This window comes from Erinaceus europaeus, chromosome 4 (assembly GCF_950295315.1).
Source record: "Erinaceus europaeus chromosome 4, mEriEur2.1, whole genome shotgun sequence".
NCBI classification, from domain to species: domain Eukaryota; kingdom Metazoa; phylum Chordata; class Mammalia; order Eulipotyphla; family Erinaceidae; genus Erinaceus; species Erinaceus europaeus.
In genome coordinates, this window is record NC_080165.1 from 118,660,134 (window position 1) to 118,683,161 (window position 23,028).

The 23,028-nt window shown below is 40.2% G+C and overlaps 1 protein-coding gene across 4 annotated transcripts in view; it reads left to right on the forward strand.

The window, feature by feature from the left end:
- The first annotated feature begins 2,037 nt into the window (after nt 1-2,037).
- SLC18B1 (solute carrier family 18 member B1) overlaps nt 2,038-23,028 on the forward strand; it is a 58,743-nt gene continuing 37,752 nt past the window's right edge. For 2 of the 4 annotated variants that reach the window (XM_016193553.2, XM_060190440.1), the window contains exons 1-5: nt 2,038-2,214; nt 4,085-4,224; nt 14,849-14,944; nt 16,461-16,534; nt 18,469-18,616. In XM_016193553.2, coding sequence (XP_016049039.1) covers nt 2,181-2,214; nt 4,085-4,224; nt 14,849-14,944; nt 16,461-16,534; nt 18,469-18,616 — 492 coding nt within the window. In that variant the 5' untranslated portion in view covers nt 2,038-2,180. Of the gene's footprint in view, nt 2,250-4,084; nt 4,225-14,848; nt 14,945-16,460; nt 16,535-18,468; nt 18,617-23,028 lie in introns of all 4 variants that reach the window. The other 2 variants (XM_016193552.2, XM_060190441.1) reach the window with 2 other exon arrangements.

Consider the following 23,028-nt stretch of genomic DNA (forward strand, 5'->3'; position numbering starts at 1 on the left):
TACAGAGAGGGGTAAACACGACAACATATAAATTTTTTTCAGTGTGTTGTGGAGCCAGATTTGAACCTGTGTAGCAGGCATGGCAAAGCAGATACACCATCTAGGTGAGCTATTTTTTTTAACCTAATATCTCAGTTCTGATTAATGACAACACTGGAGAAAATATTGTTCTCAGAAGTCCTGACTAAAACCTTCAATCAGAAAGTCCCCATATTTACATATATATATAATACATATATATATGTACTTTTTTTTTTTACCTCTAAGGTTATTGCTAGGGCTCAGTGCCTACACTACGTACTAATTCACTGCTTCTGTGGCCATTTTCTTTCTTTCTTTCTTTCTTTCTTTCTTTCTTTCTTTCTTTTTTTTTTTTTGAGAAAGGACAGAGAATTGGAGAGAGGAGGGGAAGATAGAGAGGGAGAGAGAAAGATAGACACTTGCAGACCTGCTTCACCACTTGTGAAACTAACCCCCTACAGGTGGGAAGCCGGGGGCTCGAACCAGGGTGCTTTCCCTGGTCCTTGCACTTTGGACTATGTGCGCTTAACCTGGTGCATCCCCCCCACCCCCCCCATTTACATTCAAAGGTGAGGATTCCTACCAGAATTGACAGAACCTCAGGAGATTCTCTTGTATACTGCTATTATAGGTTCCTTTAAACAGCTAAAGAAAAGTTTAAATTTAAATTAGTGAAAAGGACGGAAATCATGGTAATAAAAACAGATTTTCTTGCCTGTGGCTACAAAGTCCAGGTTTAATGCGCCAGGACCGCAATAAGCCAGAGCTAAGCAGTGCTCTGGTAAATATATATATATATAGTGAAATTCTGGTAGATGTCAAACTTAAACTGCCTACTTTGAACCTCACACAGAGCATAGAGGTGGGATCCAAGAAAAATTCTCAGAAGTTGGCCAAATTGAGGGTTTAATAGGAATATACATATTTTATTGATATATGTTGAGTGTTTCTTTTTTTTAATTTTTATTTAAGAAAGGATTAATTAACAAAACCATAGGGTAGGAGGGGTACAACTCCACACAATTCCCACCGCCCAATCTCCATATCCCATCCCCTCCCCCGATAGCTTTCCCATTCTCTATCCCTCTGGGAGAATGGACCCAGGGTCATTGTGGGTTGCAGAAGGTAGAAGGTCTGGCTTCTGTAATTGCTTTTTGGGAGTCGAGCTGTAGCACAGCGGGTTAAGCGCACGTGACTGCGAAGCGCAAGGACTGGAATAAAGATCCTAGTTCGAGCCCCAGGCTTCCCACCTGCAGGGGAGTTCCTTAACAGGCGGTGAAGCAGGTCTGCAGTTGTCTATCTTTCTTCCTGTTTTCCCCTCCCCTCTCCATTTCTCTCTGTCCTATCTAACAATGACATTAATAACAATAATAACTACAAAAAAAAAAACAAGGGCAACAAAAGGGAAAATATAAAAAATTAAAAAAAAATTTTAAGGGGGGGTTAATGGTTTACAGTCAACAGTAAAATACATAGTTGGTACACGTGTAACATTTCTCTGTTTTCACATAACAATCTAACCCCCTCCATCTGAGTCCTCTGTCTTCATGTTCCAGGACATGTACACCCTAAAATTTCTGAATTCACTGTTGGTACCTGTCCTTCCCTTCTTCACTTTCCACTTTCTGTTTATACAAATTTCTTCTCCTACTTAGAATAGTATATTGTACCCATTTAAGATAGGGATTTCGTGGTCCAGGAGAAGATGCAGCAGATAAAGCATTGGACTCTCAAGCATGAGGTCAGTCCCCCGCAGCACATATACCAGAATGGTATCTGGTTCTTTCACTGTCTCCTCTTTTTCATTAATAAACAAAGTCTTTTAAAAAATGTAGACTTGCCCCCCCTTTTAAAATTATTTTCCTTTCTCATACATAATGAAAAATGTCAGTATGTCATAAATGGTAGATTATGATAATAATAATAACAATAACAGAAAAAATTGCTCCACCTTCCCCCCCCCGCCCCCCCGCCCCCCCGCCGTGCCCCGCCTCTCCGTGCTGCGGACTCAAGGCCATTGATCGGGTCAGTCCAGGTTTTATTTCTAAGCAGTCGCAGCAGCCTCTAAGCAGTCGCAGCTAGTCCTCTGGCTCCAGGACCCCTTGGCGGAAGCGCCTTGAATCCCGAGCCACCGCAGCTTGAAAGTCCACGCGCTGAGCATGGAGGAACCGGAGGGTTCAGGCTCCCTTGGAGGTGACCGAGAAGGGCGCGTCTGGAGACGCCACTGGGTAGCTTGGGTCTTGTGGTTTTACTGTGCAATGAATTGACTTTAGCTTGTGTTTTGGAGACTCAAAAAGGCTGGGGCCTGGCTGGTGGGGGATTCGGCCAAGTAAGTGTATTTTCTTTCTGGAGAGATTAAAACTCTGGAATGGATATGGGATGGTCCCTTCCCGACTTTATTCTCGGTTGCTCTTCTTCTCAGCATTATTTAAAAATGTATTCAATATGCATGCTCTCAAACAAGAACATAATGCACTACAATCCCAGCAGCCACTGTTTCTCCCTTTTTTCCCTCTCAGTTCCTTTGCTCCTCGACTTCATTTTTTTTTTTTTTTTAACAAAGATTTGCAAAAATTCTTAGGACTTCCTCATGTGGCACAGATTTTTTTCCCCCTCCTGTACTGTAATGGAAGCCTCTGAAGAAAATAGAGCAAGTCAAATATATTTTGCTGGTTTTTGTTTCCCTTTTAGTGGGCGATAGGGGGAAAGAGTAGTGCTGCTTTGGTTTATGGTGGTGCCAGGGATTGAACCTGAGCACCTGAGTACCTGGGCCCTCAAGGATACGAGTCCTGTGCTATAGCTTCTTGAACTGTCTATTGATAGCTGGCTTCTAATTTATTTTTCTTACTTAGGTTTTTTTTCTTAAAATTATTCAACTAAAAAATACCTGATAGACTTGTTTGATGAACTGTCTTTAGGTTAAAAGAAATTTTAACTATAAGAAGAGGTATTAAATTGATGTCAAAATTTACTGACATGTGCATCTGGTTAAGCATACACATTGCAGTGTACAAAGTCTGGGGTTCAAGCCCCTGTTCCCACACCTGCAGAGAGGGAAAACCTCATGAATGGTGAAGCAAGCCTGCAGGTGTCTCTCTTTCCCTCTCTCTATCTCCACCTCCCCTCTCAATTGTTCAAATCCAATAATAAATCCATAAAATATTTAAACATTTATTGATTTATGGTTTTGTGGGACTTGTCTTTCTAGGGTCATATCATTATAACTACTAATTTTCCAACTGAATTGTTTATTTGTTCTACTTGAGCATCACTTGATTTTGGTACTGCCTTAGGATGCTTAGTAAGTTGCTAACATGATGTGCTAAAAACACTTTTGAGCCAGAAAAATAGCAACAGCCTCGGTCCAGCAGAGTTTCATGCATTAGGCACCAAGTTCAGTCCATGACACTGTCATAAACCTTTGCTGAGCAGTGCTCTGGTCAAAACAAGACAAACAACAATTAAACATTAAAAAAAAATTATCGGGGACTGGGCGGTAGTGCAGCGGGTTAAGCACACATGGCGCAAAGCGCAAGGTGTAAGAAGGACCCATGTAAGGATCCAGGTTCCAGCCCTGGCTCCCCACCTGTAGGGGGTCACTTCGCAAGCAGTTAAGCACGTCTACAGGTGTCTATCTTTCCACCTCTCTGTCATCCCCTCCTCTCTCCATTTCTCTCTGTTCTATCCAACAACAACAACAGCTGTGACAACAATAATAACTACAACATGGACAACAAAATGGGAAAAATGGCCTCTAGGAGCAGTGGATTCATAGTGCAGGCACCAAGCACCAGGGATAAACCTAGAGGCAAGAAAAAAAAATTATCAAGACTATGTAGCATATGTAGCATAGGGTACACAGCTACTAACTTGTATAACAAAAAGAAAAAGAAATCAGTTATGTGCAGAAAGTGTATTACATTTGATCAAACATGTTATGATCTGCCTAGCTCTTGACTCCACAGGTGTTCAGAGGACATTGTCTGTGTGTAGATGTGGCGTTTGTGTACTTGATCAATAGTCCCAGTTATGTGCCTGTAATTGCAGTATGCCTTTATTTAAGGTAATGAAGCTCCAGGAAGTATAAGTGAGACACCCAGGCGGATTTCAAGAGAACAACTTTTTGTACTGATATCAGCAGCGTCCATTAATTTAAGTTCCATGATGTGCTATTCTATCCTTGGACCCTTCTTTCCCAAGGAGGTGAGACTTTTTTTTTTTTTTATATCCTTATGAACTGATTTTTTTTTTTTAAGATCTTGAATTATTTCATTTTCTGGTACGTATAAAGTAAAAATCGGTTTATTTTATAGATGACACATAGAAGTTTAGTCAACAGTTTGAAGAAGCCTTCATGTAGGTAACATCAAGAAAAAATAATAGTCGGAAAGTCATCTGGGGAGGTGCTTATCTTAACTTATAGGTGACCTTCTAAAAGTACTTTAATCATATAGATTGGTTAATCTTTACTTAGTTAGTGAAACTGAGAACAAAAGTCCATGTCACAGTAAATAAATGAGGTTTTATTATAACTGCAAAAGGTCAAATGGTGAAGACTATAATTGCTTCCTGGTGCTTTGGGTTTATTAATATTCTGGAGTAGGAAAATGTAATCCACTATATTTTTCCCTTGTTGGTGCTGATGATGGAATCCTGGGAACCACTGAATTTTTTTCCCTGACCTAAATTCCTTTTTCTGATTTGAGGTTTGTGTGTGTGTGTGTGTGTGTGTGTGTGTGTGTCACCAAGGTTATCATTGGGGCTTAGAGCTGCACAAAGACTCCACAACTCCTGGCAGCCCTTTTTTTTTTTCTTTTCCTTTTTTCTCTTTTTTTTTCAATAGGACAGAGAAATTGAGAGGGGAGGGGGGAAGAGAAGAGAGAGAGAGAGTCCTGCAGTACTTAATCGATCTCAAAGAAGCTTCCCCTCTCCAGATGGAGAGAGGAGACTTTGAACCCAGAGCCTTGTATATGGCAATGTGCACATTTAAATGAGTGCACCACTGCCTGACTTCTGATGAGCTTTTTTTTTCCTTTTTGTTCTTTTTTAATTACAAAAAAAGGCTTTATACAAGCAAATTTTTTTGCATTATTTCAAGTGTATCTTTTACTTACAGTGTTTTGTTTGTTTGCTTTTTTTTACCAGAGCACTGCTCAGCTCTGGTTTATGGTGGGGTAGGAAATTGTATCTGGGACTTTGGAGCCTCAGGCATGAGTCTCTTTGTATAACCATTATGCTAGCTACCCCCTACTTACAGTTTTTGTGTTTCAAAAATCACTGCTAAAATACAATTAATACTAAAGAATATTGTGGATAATATCACTATATTTTTTTCCCTTCTTCCCATCACCACAGATCTGTGTCTTGCATTTTATTTATTTATTTATTTATTTATTTATTTATTTATTCCCTTTTGTTGCCCTTGTTTTATTGTTGTAGTTATTATTGCTGTTGTTACTGATATTGTCGTTGTTGGAAAGGACAGAGAGAAATGGAGAGAGGAGGGGAAGTCAGAGAGGGGGAGAGAAAGATAGACACCTGCAGACCTGCTTCACCGCCAGTGAAGCGACTCCTCTGCATGTGGGGAGCCGGGGTTCGAACCGGGATCCTTATGCCGGTCCTTGCGCTTTGGACCATGTGCGCTTAACCCACTGCGCTACTGCCTGGCTCCCTCTGTCTTGCGGTTTTTATGGAAATTCATGATAATGCTTATGAAAAGGAGGAATTCTCATTAGTGTTGTCCAGTTCCTCATAATCACAGCCTTTTGTATGGTGGTATGGTCTGTAGATAATGACACAAACTCAATGGAGTGGGTTGTGGTAAGGAACAGATCTGACAGGCTTGCATAAGTGAAAGTAGTATGTCCATGTATTTTAACTTTGTTCTGAGCTCAAGTTTAACATAATGTGAAAACCTTCCTGAGTTCTCTAATCTTAACAGCATTCTTCGTGCAACAAGAATCTACAAAAGAGACTAAAAATGTTTTTTGTGCTAAACCATATACCACTATGTACCCATGCAGTGCCTTTTAATTTTCTGTGCATATTTTTCACAAACTTATGCTATCTTGTCTCCTCAGCAACTCCATAAAATTGGCAGAATATTGGGAGTCTCATTATAATGCCAATGAATCAGACTAAGCAATCATGTTACTTGCCAATTGAGTTCTATTGACTGAATGGAAGTGGGAGATTTCACAACTTCCCACTCTAGACTGTTTTAGGCATCGGATATATTACAGCAGAAAAAAAAAGATTAGGGGGCTGGGTGGTAGCACACGTGGTTGAGCACACATGTTACAATGTACAAGGACCCAGGTTTGAGCCCCTGGTCCCTATTTGCAGAAAAGTTTTGCAAGTGGTGAAGCAGGGCTGCAGGTATCACTCCCCCTCTCCCTCTCCCTCTCCCTCTCCCTCTCCCTCTCCCTCTCCCTCTCCCTCTCCCTCTCCCTCTCCCTCTCCCTCTCCCTCTCCCTCTCCCTCTCCCTCTCCCTCTCCCTCTCCCTCTCCCTCTCCCTCTCTCCCTCTCCCTCTCCCTCTCCCTCTCCCTCTCCTCTCCCTTTTCCTCATCACTCCCTTCCCTCCCAATTTCTGGCCGTCTCTATCCAATAAAGATAATTTAAAAAATTGAAGAAAAAGAAAAGAAAATGAAAAAAATAATAGGAAATTGTCCCAGTGTTGTTTGCCCACGGAATGAGGAAATATGAAAAAAAAAAAAAAAAAAGGATGCAAATGATGAAAATGCTTTGAGACTCTAGAGAAGGGTACCATTCATTTTGCCATGGGTGGGGATAGGGAAACAGAGGAAAGAGAAAGTAGGATGGTACTTAAAAGCACTCTCAGGTTAAATCTGAGGTGAGTCTTGAAAAATGGTAGTTTCAAAGATGGAAACAAACAAACAACAACAAAAAACAAAACAAAACAACAAAACCACTGGAGTAACGCAAAAAGAGAAAACAGCATAGATAGTCAAAGGACAGGACTAGCAAATTAAATACAGGTCTCTCTCAGTATTTGAAAGTAAATTGTTTCTGGGAGTCAGGCGGTAGCGCAGCGGGGTAAGTGCAAGTGGCACAAAGTGCAAGGACCCGTGTAAGGATCCTGGTTCGAGCCCCGGGCTCCCTGCCTGCAGAGGAGTCGCTTCACTGGTGGTGAAGCAGGTCTGCAGGTGTCTATCTTTCTCTCCCCCTCTCTGTCTTCCCCTCCTCTCTCCATTTCACTCTGTCCTATCCAACAATGACAATATCAACAACAACAATAATAACTACAACAATAAAAAAAACAAGGGCAACAACAGAGAAAATAAATATTAAAAAAAGGAAAGTAGATTGTTTCTGTTTGGTATGCTTTTTAAAGAAAATATTTATTTATTTATTGAACAGAGACATTCAGAAGTCTAGAGGGAAGGGGCAGCTAGAGAGGAAAAGAGACAGAGACAACTGCAGGACTGCTTGACCACTGGCAAAGCTCTCCCCCTGCAGGTGGGGTCGGGAGCTCAAACCCGGGTCCTTTCGCACTGTAATATGTGTGTAATATGTGTGTTCAACCAAGCGTGCCACCACCCAGTCCCTACTTAGTATACAATAGGTTATTTTGGGAGACCTGTGAACTCTAAAAAGTTTTCTGCTTATGAACTACTGGTAATGTTTTGAGACACACTTCCTTCATTCCTCAAGTAGCTTACCAATTTAAACTGTAGAGGAACATCCCACTTTTAGATAGCGGAGGAAATAAGTAGTGTGTCCTTGGTTAACAGCATACTACTTGGTATGACTTGAACCTTGAGTCAATGGACAAAGGTTCCATTGAGAAAGAGGCAGGCTGGAGCTAGAATACAAAAAAAAATCTTTCCATGGATGCCAAATATTTAGTCATTGAGAAGTTAGTGAGGTGTTTGAGCAGGACAGAGTAACCCGACAAGATTTGGGTTTGGGGAGAAAAGAATTATGCTGGGTGAAAGCCTGTGAAAGTAAAGAGCTGGAGTAAGTAGACTAGCCAGTTTCAAGTGCATTACTTGGTTCAGCTGAATTCAGTGAATGCAACTGGTTTTCCTTCATGGAATACAGACAAAGGAAAACCACCAAGGGGGTTACTATTATAATTAAAAAAACTTAAAAAAATATCTACTTATTCCCTTTTGTTGCCCTTGTTTTCTTGTTGTAGTTATTATTGTTGTTGGATAGGACAGGGAAATGGAGAGAGGAGGGGAAGACGGGGAGAGAGAGACCTGCTTCACCGCTTGTGTAGTGACTCCCCTGCAGATGGGGAGCGGGGGCTCCAAACAGGATCCTTATGCCAGTCCTTGCGCTTGCCACCTGAGCTTAACCCGCTGCGCTACCTACTACCTGACTCCCACTATTATAATTAATTTTTTTTATATTTATTTATTCCCTTTGTTGTCCTTGTTGTTTTATGGCTGTAGTTATTATTGTGGTCATTGTTGTTGGATAGGACAGAGAGAAATGGAGAGAGGGGGAAGACAGAGAGGGGGAGAGAAAGATAGACACCTGCAGACCTGCTTCACCACCTGTGAAGCGACTCCCCTGCAGGTGGGGAGCTGGGGGTTCCAACCGGGATCCTTACTCTGGTCCTTGCACTTTGCGCTACCGCCCGACTCCCACTATTATAATTTTTTAGAAATATTTATTTTATTTATTTATTCTCTTTTGTTGCCCTTGTTGTTTTATTGTTGTAGTTATTATTGTTGTTGTCGTTGTTGGATAGGACAGAGAGAAATGGAGAGAGGAGGGGAAGACAGAGAGGAGGAGAGAAAGATAGACCCCTGCAGACCTGCTTCACCGCCTATGAAGCGACTCCCCTGCAGGTGGGGAGCCGGGGCTCGAACCGGGATCCTCATGCCGATCCTTGTGCTTTGCGCCACCTGCCCACTATTATAATTTTTAAAGAGTTTGTTGGGTAGAGGCAAGGAAGACAACTCGAGACCAAAGTCTAATTATGAGTCTTTATTTCGCGGCCAGGGACGATCTCTTCAGCAAAGTGCTGTTCGGGAGAACAGTGTCAGCACTCCTTACATAGCTTGTTATATAGGCAAAAATCACAAATTTTGCAATCAAGCAGGGTACAGAAGCTAATATAGGCAGTTAATTTTAGAACACCCCTTTTTGACCCTCCATACCTTCTTCTCTGAGAAATCTTCACCTGCTACTCCCTCATTTTATTTTATTTTATTTTTTTTATTTATAAGAAGGAAACATTGACAAAACCATAGGATAAGAGGGGTACAACTCCACACAATTCCCACCACCAGAACTTCATATCCCATCCCCTCCCCTGATAAGTTTCCTATTCTTTAACGCTCTGGGAGTTCATTGTGGGGTGCAGAAGGTTGGAGGTCTGGCTTCTGTAATTGCTTTCCCACTGAACATGGGCATTGTCAGGCCAATCCATACTCCCAGCCTGCCTCTTTCTTTCCCTAGTGAGGTGGGGCTCTAGGGAAGTGGAGCTCCAGGACACATTGGTGGGGTTGTCTGTCCAAGGAAGTCTGGTTGGCATCATGCTAGCATCTGGAACCTGGTGGCTGAAAAAAGAGTTAACATACAAAGCCAAACAAATAGTTGAACAATCATGTACCTACAGGTTGGAGTAATGCAGATGAAGAGTGGGGTGTGTGTGTGGGGGGAATCTCCATTTTGTAGATAGCTAGTAGACATATTTTAGTTATATTCCAAAGGGCCTGTGGCTATACTAGTTTTTTTCTTTTTCTTTTCTTTCTTTTTTTTTTCCCCCTGACCTTGAAATGTGATATGCAGATGGATTCAAGTTATTGTCTGGGGAAATGATGTCATGGCTGGAAAAGGAAGAGAAAGCTAGATCAGGGAAGAGAGTATCTCTCTATTATGGGAAAGGGGTATAAATATTGTTGACTGTAAACCCCATCTATTTGATTTGGTCTGGGGGTATTTTGTAAGTATTTGCATACTCTAGTTGGCCAAGAAATTTTCCTGGAGCTGACTGGTACTGGCAGGGTCACTGGGAGGCCAAGATGGAGCTTCTCAGATCAAGCCCTTACAGATTTAATTTAATTTTTTTGCTTACAGAAGTAAGTCTGAAGAAAGAAGAAAAAAACTGTGGCCAGAGTGGTTCATTTACTAACTTACTTGCTTGCCTATTTATTTACTATTTAGTGAGAGAGAGAGAGAGAGAGAGAGAGAAGAAAAGAGGAGAGGAGAGGAGAGGAGATAGAGACAGAACTAGAGCGTTAGTCTGGTATATATAATATTAGGGATTAAACTCAGGACCTCTCTATGCATGTCTTGCACTCTACCATTGAGCCACCATTCATCCCAGCCACAAAATGGACTCCTTTCATTTCTTTTTAAATTTTTTATATATTTTATTTATTCCCTTTTGTTGCCCTTGTTGTTTTATTATAGTTATTATTGTTGTTGTTATTGATGTTACTGTTGTTGGATAGGACAGAGAGAAATGGAGAGAGGAGTGGAACACAGAGAGAGGAGAGGAAGACAGACACCTGCAGACCTGCTTCACTGCCTGTGAAGCGACTCTCCTGAAGGTGGGGAGCCAGGGGGCTCTAACCGGCATCCTTAAGCCGGTCCTTGCGCTTTGCGCCATCTGCGCTTAACCCGCTGAGCTACTGTCTAACTCCCTCTTTTAAAATTTTTTTATTATCTTTATTTATTTATAAGATAAAGACAGCCAGGGAGTTGGGAGGTAGCGCAGCGGGTTAAGCACAGGTGGCACAAAGCACAAGGACCGTCTTAAGGATCTCGGTTCTAGCCCCCAGCTCCCCACCTGCAGGAGAGTTGCTTCACAAGCAGTGAAGCAGGTCTGCAGGTGTCTGTCTTTCTCTCCCCCTCCTCTCTGTCTTCCTCTCCTCTCTCCATTTCTCTCTGTCCTATCCAACAACAATGACATCAATAATAACAACAACAAAACAACAAGGGCAAGAAAAGGGAATAAATAAATAAGAGACAGCCAGAAATTGAGAAGGAAGGGAGTGATAGGGAGAGAGACAGAAATACACCTACAGCTCTGCTTCACCACTCACAAAGCTTTCCCCCTGTAGGTGGGGAGTGGGGGCTCCAACCTGGGTCGTTGTGCACTGTAACATGTGCGCTCAACCAGGTGCGCCACTACTTGGCCCCCTTTCATTTCTTATTAAAGCCTTATGTTTAACAGATCTACACAGACAAATTTCTTTCTTCCTTGCATGTTCTGTTGCCATTCCTTTTAGGCAGAAAGAGAGGTAAATGCAATCCAGATCCTTTTTTTAAAAAATGCTGCATTTGACTTCTTCTCCTTCAATCTGTATCCTTAATTCCTTGATCCTTGATACTACTCAGCTGTTAAAAATAGTGATTTAACCATTTTCAGCTCATCTTGGATGGAGCTTGAAGAAATCATGTTAAGTGAAATAAGTCAGAAACAGAAGGATGAATATGGGATGATCTCACTCTCAAGCAGAAGTTGAAAACCAAGATCAAAAAAGAAAACACAAGTAGAACCTGAACTGGAGTTGGTGTATTACACCAAAGTAAAAGACTCTGGGGTAGCTTGTGGGGGGAGGGGTGGGGGAAGAGTACAGGTCCTGGGAAAGGATGACAGAACCTAGTGGGGGTTATGTGGAAAACTGAGAAATGTTATGCATGTACAAACTATTGTATTTACTGTCGACTGCCAAACATTAATCCCACAAAAAAATAGCTTTTTGGGGCTGGGTGGTGGTGCACCTGCTAGAGCACACATGTTGCAGTGCGCAAGGACCCAGGTTCGAGACCCGGTCCCCATCTGCAGGGGGAATGTTTCATGAGTGGTGAAGCAGTGCTGCAGGTGTCTATCTCTGTCTCTCATCCCTCCCCTCTCAATTTCTGGCTGTGTCTATCAAATAAATAAAGATGAAAAATTGTAAAAAAAAATAGCTTTTTGCTCAGTTATATAGGTATTGATTGACTGATCCTCAATTTTCTCTCTCTCTCTCTCTATATATATATATACATATATATATATATTTTTTTTGTTGTTGTTGTTAATGTTCTCCTTACTCTGATTTTTGCCTACTAAAGTTAATGATTTTTTTTTTTAAGGAGAAGGAGATTTACTTAGATATTGTTGATATACAATTAAACACATTCCATAAATCTGTCTTGACATGCATAAACCCATGATATTATTTGCTGTACTCAAGATAGCAAGCATTTCCAGCATTCTCAAAAATTCTCTTGTGTTGTAGTATGTTCTTTCTCATCCATCCATCCATCCCCCCATCCATTTTATCCATCTATCCCCCTATCCATCCAGTATCTATCTTATCATCTTATCATGTATCTACCTATCTATATTATCTCTTATCTATATTTCTTGTGCTTCTTTTGTATATTTTGTGACAACCATAAAGCATGAGCTCATGTGTGTAACAGAAACTTTATAAAAATTAGCTATATTACTCTCTCCCACTTTCAAAAACCCCTGACAACTGTCGGGCTAGTGATGCGAGAGAGAGATGACCCAGGAACCACGCTCTTGGTGGCGAGGCAGTTCAAATCTTTATTTATCTGAACGCCCCAGAGTCAGGCAGTAGCACACCTGGTTAAGCCACGTGGCGCAAAAACTGCAATGGCCAGCGTCAGCCTCCTGGTCTGCCCGCCTGCTTCTCCAGGCCAGAAAAGGGAAGAGACAAGTCGGAAATGGAAGTGGCTTGACAATACCATACATGGTTAGGAAAGGGGTGGAGAAAGGTGAAAGGGGGCTGGGAATGGTAGGGACTTCCAAAGCAACTGTTGCTAGGGGTTTAACTGGTAGGATTAGTAATACCCTGCGGTGAATTAGGGAAGAGACCTTAAGTCATTTGTAAGACAAAGCAGAAGATTGATATGTAGATAATAAAAGGGCAGGGCATAGTATCAAGGAATGCAGGGTGGAGCAGGAGGAGCTGGCTTAATGTTTTTTTTTTGTTTTGTTATTTATTTTAATGAGAAAGAGTACATACAGAGAGAAAGATACCATGAGAGAGGAAGAGACCAGAACATTGCTCAGTTCTGGCTTAAGGTGGTACTGGGGATTGAACCTGGGACCTCAGAGACTCAGGCTTGAAAGGCTTTTGCATAACCATTATGCTGTCTCCCTATCCCAGCTTAATGTTTTAAGGAATGCTGGGCTCCTGGGGGCAGAAAAATGCAGGGTGCTTTGTGAGGCAGGGAGTTTAATAAGACAAGGCAAACCTTGGGGTTCTTGTGTCCCTCTTGGCTCAACCTTTTGGTAGAGAGAGAGACTAACAGGATAGACGCACCCCTCAGGTCAAGCCCTGCTAGGCTCTACCGCATCCTCACAATTTCCCTACAGACAACCACCAGTCTAGTCTCAGTTTTTTAAGAGTTTGACTATTTTAGATAAGTGCAATAAGGTTGCATTTGTATTCTGTGACTGGCTTATTTCACTTAGCATAATTTCCTCAAGGTTCATTCTTTCATGCTGTGACAAATGTCTGGGTTTTCTCTCTTCCCTTCCTTTCCTTTCCTTTCCTTTCCTTTCCTTTCCTTTCCTTTCCTTTCCTTTCCTTTCCTTTCCTTTCCTTTCCTTTCCTTTCCTTTCCTTTCCTTTTCTTTTCTTTTCTTTTCTTTTCTTTTCTTTTCTTTTCTTTTCTTTTCTTTCCAAATCTGTATAGTGTTCTATTCTGTTGTTTCCTTAGTTGTGAAGGTTTAAAGCTTGGTGTAGAATCTTCTGTCTACTTTTGGTATTGTTGTCTGTGTTTTGTTGTCTGTGTTTTAAGAGGTCACTGAAAAGAGTTTAATAGCTTCAAATCTTACATTTAAATATCTCTCTCTTTTTTTTTACACTTAAGTCTTTTTGAGGTCTTGTTTTAATTTGAGTTATTTTCTGAGTGGTGTAAGATATGGGTTCAACTTCATTCTTTCTTTTGAAATTATTTTATTTTTTATAGGATAGAGACAGAGATAAATTGAGAGGGGAGATAGAGAAGGAGAGAGACATATAGACACCTGCAGCCCTACTTCACCACTACAGGGAGGGGCCAGAGGCTTGTACCTGGGTCCTTGTACACTGTAATGTGAGCATTTAATCAGGCGCACCACTGCCTGGCCTTGAAGTTTCTTTTCTGATCTTTTCCTCATCATGTATTCTTGGTATCCTTATAGAAGATCAGTTAACCATGTACATGAAATTTATTTCTAGTTTCTCTGTTCTATTTGTGTATATACGCCTTTGTTTCACTACTAAAACATTTTAGTTTCTGTAGCTTTGTAATATTTTGTAATTTGTTAATTAAATTTATTTTTTAATTTCAATTGTTGCCACCAGAGTTATCCCTACGGCTCATGCCGGCATGACAAATCCACTGCTTCTGGCAACAATTCTTAATTATTCCTTTTATATTCTTCTTTTTTTTGTTGACACAGACAGAGGGCAATTGAGAGGAAAGAGGGAGAGAGAGAGAGAGAGAGACAGAGAATCCTGTAGCACCATTTCTTGCTCCTGATGCTTCTGCCCTGCAGGTGGAGTCTGGGGATTTGAACTTGTTGCTCTTAGTAATATGTGCATTCTACCAGGTGTTCCATTGATTGGCTCCAATTTGTTTTTTGACATAAAAAATGTGATGTCTGTAGCATCATTTATGGGTAACAATTCTCATAGGCATATGAGTATATAATTTTCATGTCTGAAATCTAGTTTTTCTTCCCTCTCCAATCTGTTTACTTTAAAATAATTATCTTCAAAATTGTTACACAGATAAAGGTTTCAAGAAGTTAATGCTGTGGTCTAATAACTCCACATTTTCATATTTATGCTAATTTGTCTTTCAACTTTTGTTCCCATTTCTCTTTCCTTAAAGGCTGAAAAGAAAGGAGCCAGCAATACCATTATTGGCATGATCTTTGGATGTTATGCTTTGTTTGATTTCTTGTCATCTTTGATATTTGGAAATTATGTAAGTATTCAAACTTATATGTGCATTAAAAATTATCTACTTCTCATATAATTGTTTTATTTAAAAATTAATTTTATTTATTTATTTATTATTGGATAGAAACAGAGAAATTGAGAGGAGAAGGGGAGAGAGAGGAGGGGGAGAGACACCTACAGCCCTGCTTCACCACTCATAAAGCTTTCCCTCTGTAGGTGGGGACCAGGGGTTTGCACCTGGGTCTTTGTGCCCTGTAATGTGTACGCTCAAATAGTTGTGCCACTGCCTGGCCCCTATTTATCTATTTCTATTAGAGAGAACAAACCAGAGCATTACTCTGGCATATGTGAAACCATTGATCAAATTCAGGACTTCAACTGCACCATCTCCTGGGTCAGTTTATGTACATTTATTTATTTATTTTGGTGGTCACTGGAGCCTCACTGCTCCAGACTGACTTTGTGAGGTAGAAAGACAGAGACAGGCAGAGATATACAGAATGATACAACAGTATAGAAGCTCCCTTCATTCAGTTACTTTTTTTTCTTTCTTTCTTTTTTCTTCTTCCCCAGAGCACTGCTCAGCTCTGGTTTATGGTGATGCAGTGGCTTGAACCTGAGACTTTGGAGCCTCAGGCATGAGAGTCTCTTTGTATAACCATTCTGCTATCGACCCCGCCCACTTCCTTCATTCAGTACAATGGAATTGAGGTGTAAAGCAGGATCATGCACATGGCAAAGCTAGCTCACTATCTAAGTGAGCTATTTTGCTGGCCTTTTACAGTAGACAACAATCAGAAAGGCAGAGAGATTAGGAGGGAGAGGGAGAGAGACAGAGATCAAAGCTTCTTTCAGTGTGGTTGGGAGCTGGGCTTGAATTTAGGTGGTGTACATCAAAGCAGCACACCACCCAAGTGAGCTGTTTCACTAGCACCCTCTATAACATAATTAAAAAAAAAATGTATCTGGGGTTGGGCGGTAGAGCAGCGAGTTAAGTGCACGTGGTGCAAAGTGCAAGGACCCGCTTAAGGATCCATGTTGGAGCCCCTGGCTCCCCACTTGCAGGGGTGTCGCTTCACAGGCGGTGAAGTAGGTCTGCAAGTGTCATTCTCTCCCCCTCTCTGTCTTCTCCTCCTCTCTCCATTTCTCAGTCCTATCCAACAACAACAATAACTACAACAACAATAAAACAACAAGGGCAACAAAAGGGGGAAAAAAGCAAATTAAAAAAAATTTTTTAAATGTATCATGAACTACTTTAGTATTTTGAATTTTCATCAATAGAGATATAACCCCATTATATTTTATGAAATGTGCTATAGTTGCCATTTTCATTTATATTTCCATTTCTAGGGTTGATTGATTTTTAACTTCTTTCCATGTTTATGATGACATATAGTATCATTTCACTAAAATAGCTATACTGTTAACTGTGTATATCTTCCTTATAGCTTTATTATATCCCGGTAGAGTGGATTTGTTTATGTCAGTACAGACTTGTAGCAGTCATTGATTTATGCTCTTTCTGACATTTGTTATAGCTTGTACACATTGGAGCAAAATTTATGTTTGTAGCAGGAATGTTTGTCTCTGGAGGAGTTACAATTCTCTTTGGGTAAGTCATGTTCTATGATGTGTTTGTGAGTTTAGACAGTTTTCATAATCTATCTGAGTCAATTCTTAAAGTCAACCAGCACTGGTAATTATTGAGTGTCTGTGGTGCAGGGTGTTGGGTGATGTAGAGAACAGGACAAACTGTGCTGATCTTAACTAAAGAGCCTACCAGGGGCATCACTATTAAGTTGGCTACTCTACCTCTTCCTTAGAACTTGTGAGTCTGTGAGTGACAGAAATGTAACTCACCTTTCTGAGTCATAGAAACGTTTTGGATTAAGCAGAGTGACTTTCTTACCTTAAGAATTAGCTGAAGGACATCATGATACAGATGTCAAAATAATGTCATTAGAGCTCTTTCTCAAATTCCTGGTTTTGCTTTCTCTTTCTGAGCTTTGTTCTTGGTAAAGCCCTCCCTTTATTGTGGCAAGATGGCCTCCAGCAGCAGCTGTAGGAAGAAAATGAAACTTTCCTAGTTGTTTCTAGCAGAGTGGCAAACTGGAACCCAGACTCTGGCTTGATCCCTTTTAATGGCTCATCCTTGCTTCAAGGTTTTTGTAGCCAGGAAGTGAGAATGATCTGATTGGTCAGATCTGACTCATGTGTTCACTACAGAGCATGGGATCAGAATGGTTCACCCTAATGCTGTTTCTAAAAAATGAAGAAAAAAAAAAAAAAGAGTGCCAGAGGTAAATTAGCTATGGCTATTTTATATTTAACATCCTTAAGTCAGTATATAGCAGCAAAATAGCATGGAAGAAGAGTTTCACAAACTCTTGGGAGCATGGGAGCGATAAGTATATGATGAAGCTCAGGAAAAAGTTCATATCAAATTAAGTGGATTTGTACGTTTGTCTGCTTATTGCTTTTTGCAGGGGATTTATTTTTTTGTATTCACTCTTTGTTTTGTTGTATTTTATTTTATTTGTAGCTTTGAGCAACACTGTATGGGAAAACCTATCTGAGAAATCTTTCTTTTTTCCCTCCTCCTCCTTCTGTTCCCCCTCTCCCTCTTCCTCCCCCTCTTCTTCTCCTCCTCCTCCTTCAACAAGAGCACTGTTAAGCTCTGGTTTATGGTGGCACAGGGGATTGAATTTGGGACCTCATCATTTCAGGCATGAGAGTCTTTTTGCATAACCATTGTGCTGTCTCTTCTATGTTCTTATCAGAGTGATGCTACATGTTTCAAAAGATTTATTTAGTCTCCTCTTCCTTCACCACCCCCTCTTACACCTCTTCCTCTTGTTCTCCTTCTTCCTCCTCCTCCATCTCCTCTTCCTCCTCCATCTCTTCTTCCTTTCCTCCTAAAAAAAAAAACCAATTATTTAGTATTATCATCTTTTGGTCCACTTATGTTAGTGGCTAGCAACAAAACTTTCATAATAAAAAATGTTGTGCAAGGACCCAGGTTTGAGCCCCCGGTCCCCACCTGCAGGGGGAAAGCTTCACAAGTGGTGAAGCATGGCTGCAGGTGTCTCTCTATCTCTCACCCTCTCTATCTCTCCCTTCCCTCTCGATTTCTGACTGTCTCTATCCAATAAATAAATGGAGATAATAAAAAAAATAAAAATTGTTGTTAATGTGGTCCGGGAGGTGGCACAATGGATAAAGTGTTGGACTCTCAAGCATGAGATCCAGAGTTCAATCCCTGGAAGCACATGTGCCAGAGAGATGTCTGGTTCTTTCTCTCTCTCCTACTATTCCTCTTATTACTAAATAAAATATTAAAAAGAAATTGTTGCTAAAAAGTCAATCTCCTACTGAAAGCATAATAAATAGCCCTTAAAATATGTATTTTATAAATGATTTAGTTACATTAGCTACGGAGATGGTAAACTCTTTTCATTTAATATAGTTGATCAGAGAAAAACAAAAGTCAACTTGGGATTTGAGAATTGTCTTATTTATTTATTTATTTATTTATTTATTTTTTAGTGTATTGGATCAAGTTCCAGATGGACCAGTGTTTATTGCTATGTGTTTTCTATTGAGAATAGCAGATGCCATAAGCTTTTCTGCAGCAATAACTGCATCTTTTTCTATCCTTGCAAAGACTTTTCCAAATAATGTGGCTACAGTGTTGGTAAGTATTCTCTCTCTCTCTCTCTCTCTCTCTCTCTCTCTATATATATATATATATATATATATATATTTAAAAATTTTTTTTTACTATAGGATTGAATATTTATTTGGATATTCCATTGAAAGCTGAGATTTCTCCTACTGTGCTATTTATTTATTTATTTATTTTTACCAGCCACAAACACAGTTTTGTTACCTTTTATTCCAGCTTCTACCTCTAACAGCAGGCTGCTAAGGTGTCCTTCCTGGGCTTAGAATTTCTTTCTTTCTTTCTTTCTTTCTTTCTTTCTTTCTTTGTTTTGTTTTTGTTTTTAATTTAATTAAAAAAGGAGACATTAACAAAACCATAGGATTAGAATTTCTTTTTAAAATATTTTTCTCTTTTTTAAATATTTATTTATTTATTTATTTATTCCCTTTTGTTGCCCTTGTTGATGTCTTTGTTGGATAGGATAGAGAGACAAGGAGAGAGGAGGGGAAGAGAAAGATAGACACCTGCAGACCTGCTTCACTGCTTGTGAAGCGACTCCCCTGCAGGTGGAGAGCAGGGGGCTGGAACTGGGATCCTTACACTGGTCCTTGCGCTTTGCGCCACGTGCGCTTAACCCGCTGTGCTACTGCACAACTCCCTTAGCATTAGAATTTCTTAAGTGACAGGTTTAACAAGTTTGAGCCCTTGCACCATATGTGGATGCTACAGTGGCACTGAAGGATCTTATCTATCAATCTGCCTGTCTATCTGAATGAAAAAAAATCACCCCAGAGTGGTAAAATTATACACAAACAAGACTGGCAACATTAAAAAAATAAATTGCTCTGTAGAACACTAGAAAATGCTCAGAGTGAATTGATAGCATAATGGTTATGCAAAAGACTTTCATGCCTGAGGCTCTGAGGTCCCAGATTCAACTCCCAGCACCCCTATAATAGCTGAGCAGTACTCTGGTCTCTCTCTCTCTAAAGTAAAAAATATGTAAAAACATAAATTCCTGATAAAAATCACTGTAAGTACTTAAGGAGCCAGGTGGTGGCGCACCTGGTTAAGTGCATATTAGACGATAGTGTGCAAGGACCCAGGTTTAAGGCCTTGGTCCTCACCTGCAGGGAAAAGCTTCATGAGTAGTGAAGTAGAACTGTAGGTATCTCTGTGTCTCTCTCCCTCTCCACTGTCTCCTTCCCTCTCAATTTCCCTAGATATCTATCCAATAGTAAATAAATTAAATTAAAAAAAAAGAAAGAGGGAGTCGGGCGGTAGTGCAGCAGGTTAAGCGCACGTGGCAACAAAAGGGAAAATAAATAAATAAATATTAAATAAATAAATAAATATTAAAGAAAGAAAGAAAGAAAATGCTATGCAATAAATTCTAATGATGATGCAGCTAGGGAAATAGCTCACTTGGTAGAGCATCAGACTTGTATACCTGATATTCTGGGTTCAGTCCCCAGCACTGCATGAACCAGAGTGGTGCTCTGACATTTTTATTTTTCTCTTTGCATTTTTTGAAACTCTCTCTCTCATATGAATAATGAATAAAATAAATCTTAAAAAAATTAGTGATGATGGCCACAGTCCATTCGATTTTCTAATAAGCATAGGAAATCCTTACTTACACACCAAGTTCTACTGGGTCATTAAAAAGATCATGACACAATTTTTTTCCTGTTTTTCTGTGCTAAAATGCATCATGACATTTCAGACAACCCAATATATAAAATTGTAGCCCAAAATTAAAATAGCTAAAATGGTGGTTGGTCTGGCTGACCTTACTGTAATCAAATGTAAAATTCCTATTTCCTTTATGGAATGTTGAAAGTTATTGTGGAAAATATTGTTTCCATTTTGAAGTCTGAGGTTGTAAGTTTGCAAACCACAAGTCCCTACTGAATGACATTGAGAACTAGATTGATTTAAAATGGTAGTGTTGGAAAGACAGCATAGTGGTTATGCAAAAGACTTTCATGCCTAAGGCACTTAGGTCCCAGATTCAATTCCTCAGAACCACCTCATGCCAGAGCTCATAAGTGCTCTGGAAACCACCACCCCCAAACCCCTCATTAAAAAAATGAATTTGGGAGTCGGGCAGTAGCGCAGCAGGTTAAGCGCACGTGGCACGAAGCGCAAGGACCAGCGTAAGGAAGGACCAGCGTAAGGACCCCTGTTCGAGCCCCTGGCTCCCCACCTGCAGGGGAGTCGCTACAAAAGCAGCAAAGCAGGTCTGAAGGTGTCTTATCTTTCTCTACGGAAGAAGGGCAAACGTTAGAAGAAGAAGAATCTTTCTCTCCCCCCTCTCTGTCTTCCCCTCGTCTCTCCATTTCTCTCTGTCTTATCTAACAACGACGACATCAATTACAACAACAATAACTACAACAACAATTAAAAAAAAAACAAGGGCAACAAAGGTAAAACAAAATAAATAAATATAAAAAAGTTTAAAAAATGAATCTAACAAAAATGTTACAGTTTTACTACTAGTAATGTTTATTCATTTGTTGTAGTGAAACAGAAAGAAATAAGCCAGAGTACTGCTCAGCTCTGGCATCTAGTGATGTTGGGGACTGAATTGATTTGTTTATATTGGTGATTTAATATTGATTTACAAAATTGTAATATAATAAGGGTATATATAATTCCATATAGTTCCCACCACCAGAGTTCTGTGGCCCATCCTCTCTACTGGAAACTACAATAATTTTCCCAAGGTCATTGATATGGGGTAATTCTGTATCTACATTTATGTTTATGTATATTTCTTCCCCCATTTTTTTTTGATGGTCTTGCCTTCACCTCCTTTCTAAGTCACCCTATACCTATTACTACTTCAGATGCTATTCTTTTTTTTCCTTTTCTCTCTTAGATAAGAGAAACACTGCCTGGCTTCCTCTGGTGTTTTCCAGATTTGCTTTCCTTTTATTGATGGTATAAAAACAAGATTCTTAGTGATAAACACTTCAGATCCTGGTGGAATGGGTTTTCCAGAGCCCTTTGGTTTACTTCCCCTATTATACCCATCTGGGAGTATGGCCCAAAACTCTTTTTGGGTGCAGAAAAGTGGGAGTTCTGGCTTTTATAATTGTTTCTTTGCTGGACATAGGCATTGACAGGTCGATCCATACTCCCAGCCTGTTTCTATCTTTCCCTGGTGGGAAAGCATTGGTGAGGTCATCTGCACAGGGAAGTCAGCATGGAATAATAGCATCTGGAACTTGGTGGCTAAAAGGCAGGAAGATGGAAAGCAGGACAAAAAGTTTAATGAACAGGAACCATAAAGTAGGAATAGAGCAGATGAAAGTAGGGACCTTAGGATGAAAGGAAGGTAGGAAGTCTATTTTAGGAATGTTCCTAGGGGCCTGTGTTTTAGTAATCTTAGCATGAGCTTGATAATCAAGCTCACATGGGCATGAACTAAAAACAATGTCTGGGAAGATGGTGACAAAATTGAGAGTAGAACCAGGGAAAAGGATTAGAGTAGAGAGTAGCTCCCACACTTGAAAATATACGAATATAATTAACTATTTAACACAACGATCTAACCAGAGGCCTGTACAACCTGAATCCCTACCAGACTGAGTTTGCCATCTATAATCTAGGGGTGGAATTTACAACCTCTGGGACTTCGGGTATGAAAGTGTGGTGAATTTCCTATGCAGTATCTTCCTGATAGTAAACTAGAAAGATACTTTACTTTTTTTTTTTTAAGTTTTTTTTTTTATTAATGGCAGAGAGGAAGGGAGAGGGAGAGAACCAGAGCACCACTCTAGCACATGCAGTGCTGAGGATAGAACTTGGGATCTCATGCTCAAGGTTCTAACATTCATAAACAGAAGCTGAGAAAGAACAGAAAGGGAAACTCAAAGCAGGATTTGACTGAGTTTGGAGCAGGGCACTAAAGAAAAATCTCTGGGTGGAGGATGAAGGTGGATGTTTGGCTTCACGGGGATGGGGGTTGGGGGGTGGGGTGGGGTTGGTTGGCTTTGGCTGTGCTTTTCAATTTGATGTAGTCCCATTGATTTGTTTCTGTTTTGGTCTTTCTTGCAATTGGGTTTATATCATCAAAGATATCCTTGAGGTTTAGGTGGGAAAGTGTTCCACTAATATTTTCCTCTAAGTATTTGATAATTTCTGGTTTAACATCCAGGTCCTTGGTCCATTTGAATTTGATTTTTGTTTCTGGTGAGATAAAATGGTTCAATTTCATTCTTCTGCATGTTTCAAGCCAGTTTTCCCAGCACCATTTGTTGAAGAGAGCTTCCTTTCTCCATTTAATACTTTGGGCTCCCTTATAAAATATTAGATGTCCATAGGTGTGGGGGTTTAGTTCTGGGCTTTCAGTTCTGTTCCACTGGTCTGTATGCCTATTTTTGTTCCAGTACCAGGTGTTTTGATGATGATGGCCTTATAATATAGTTTGAGAT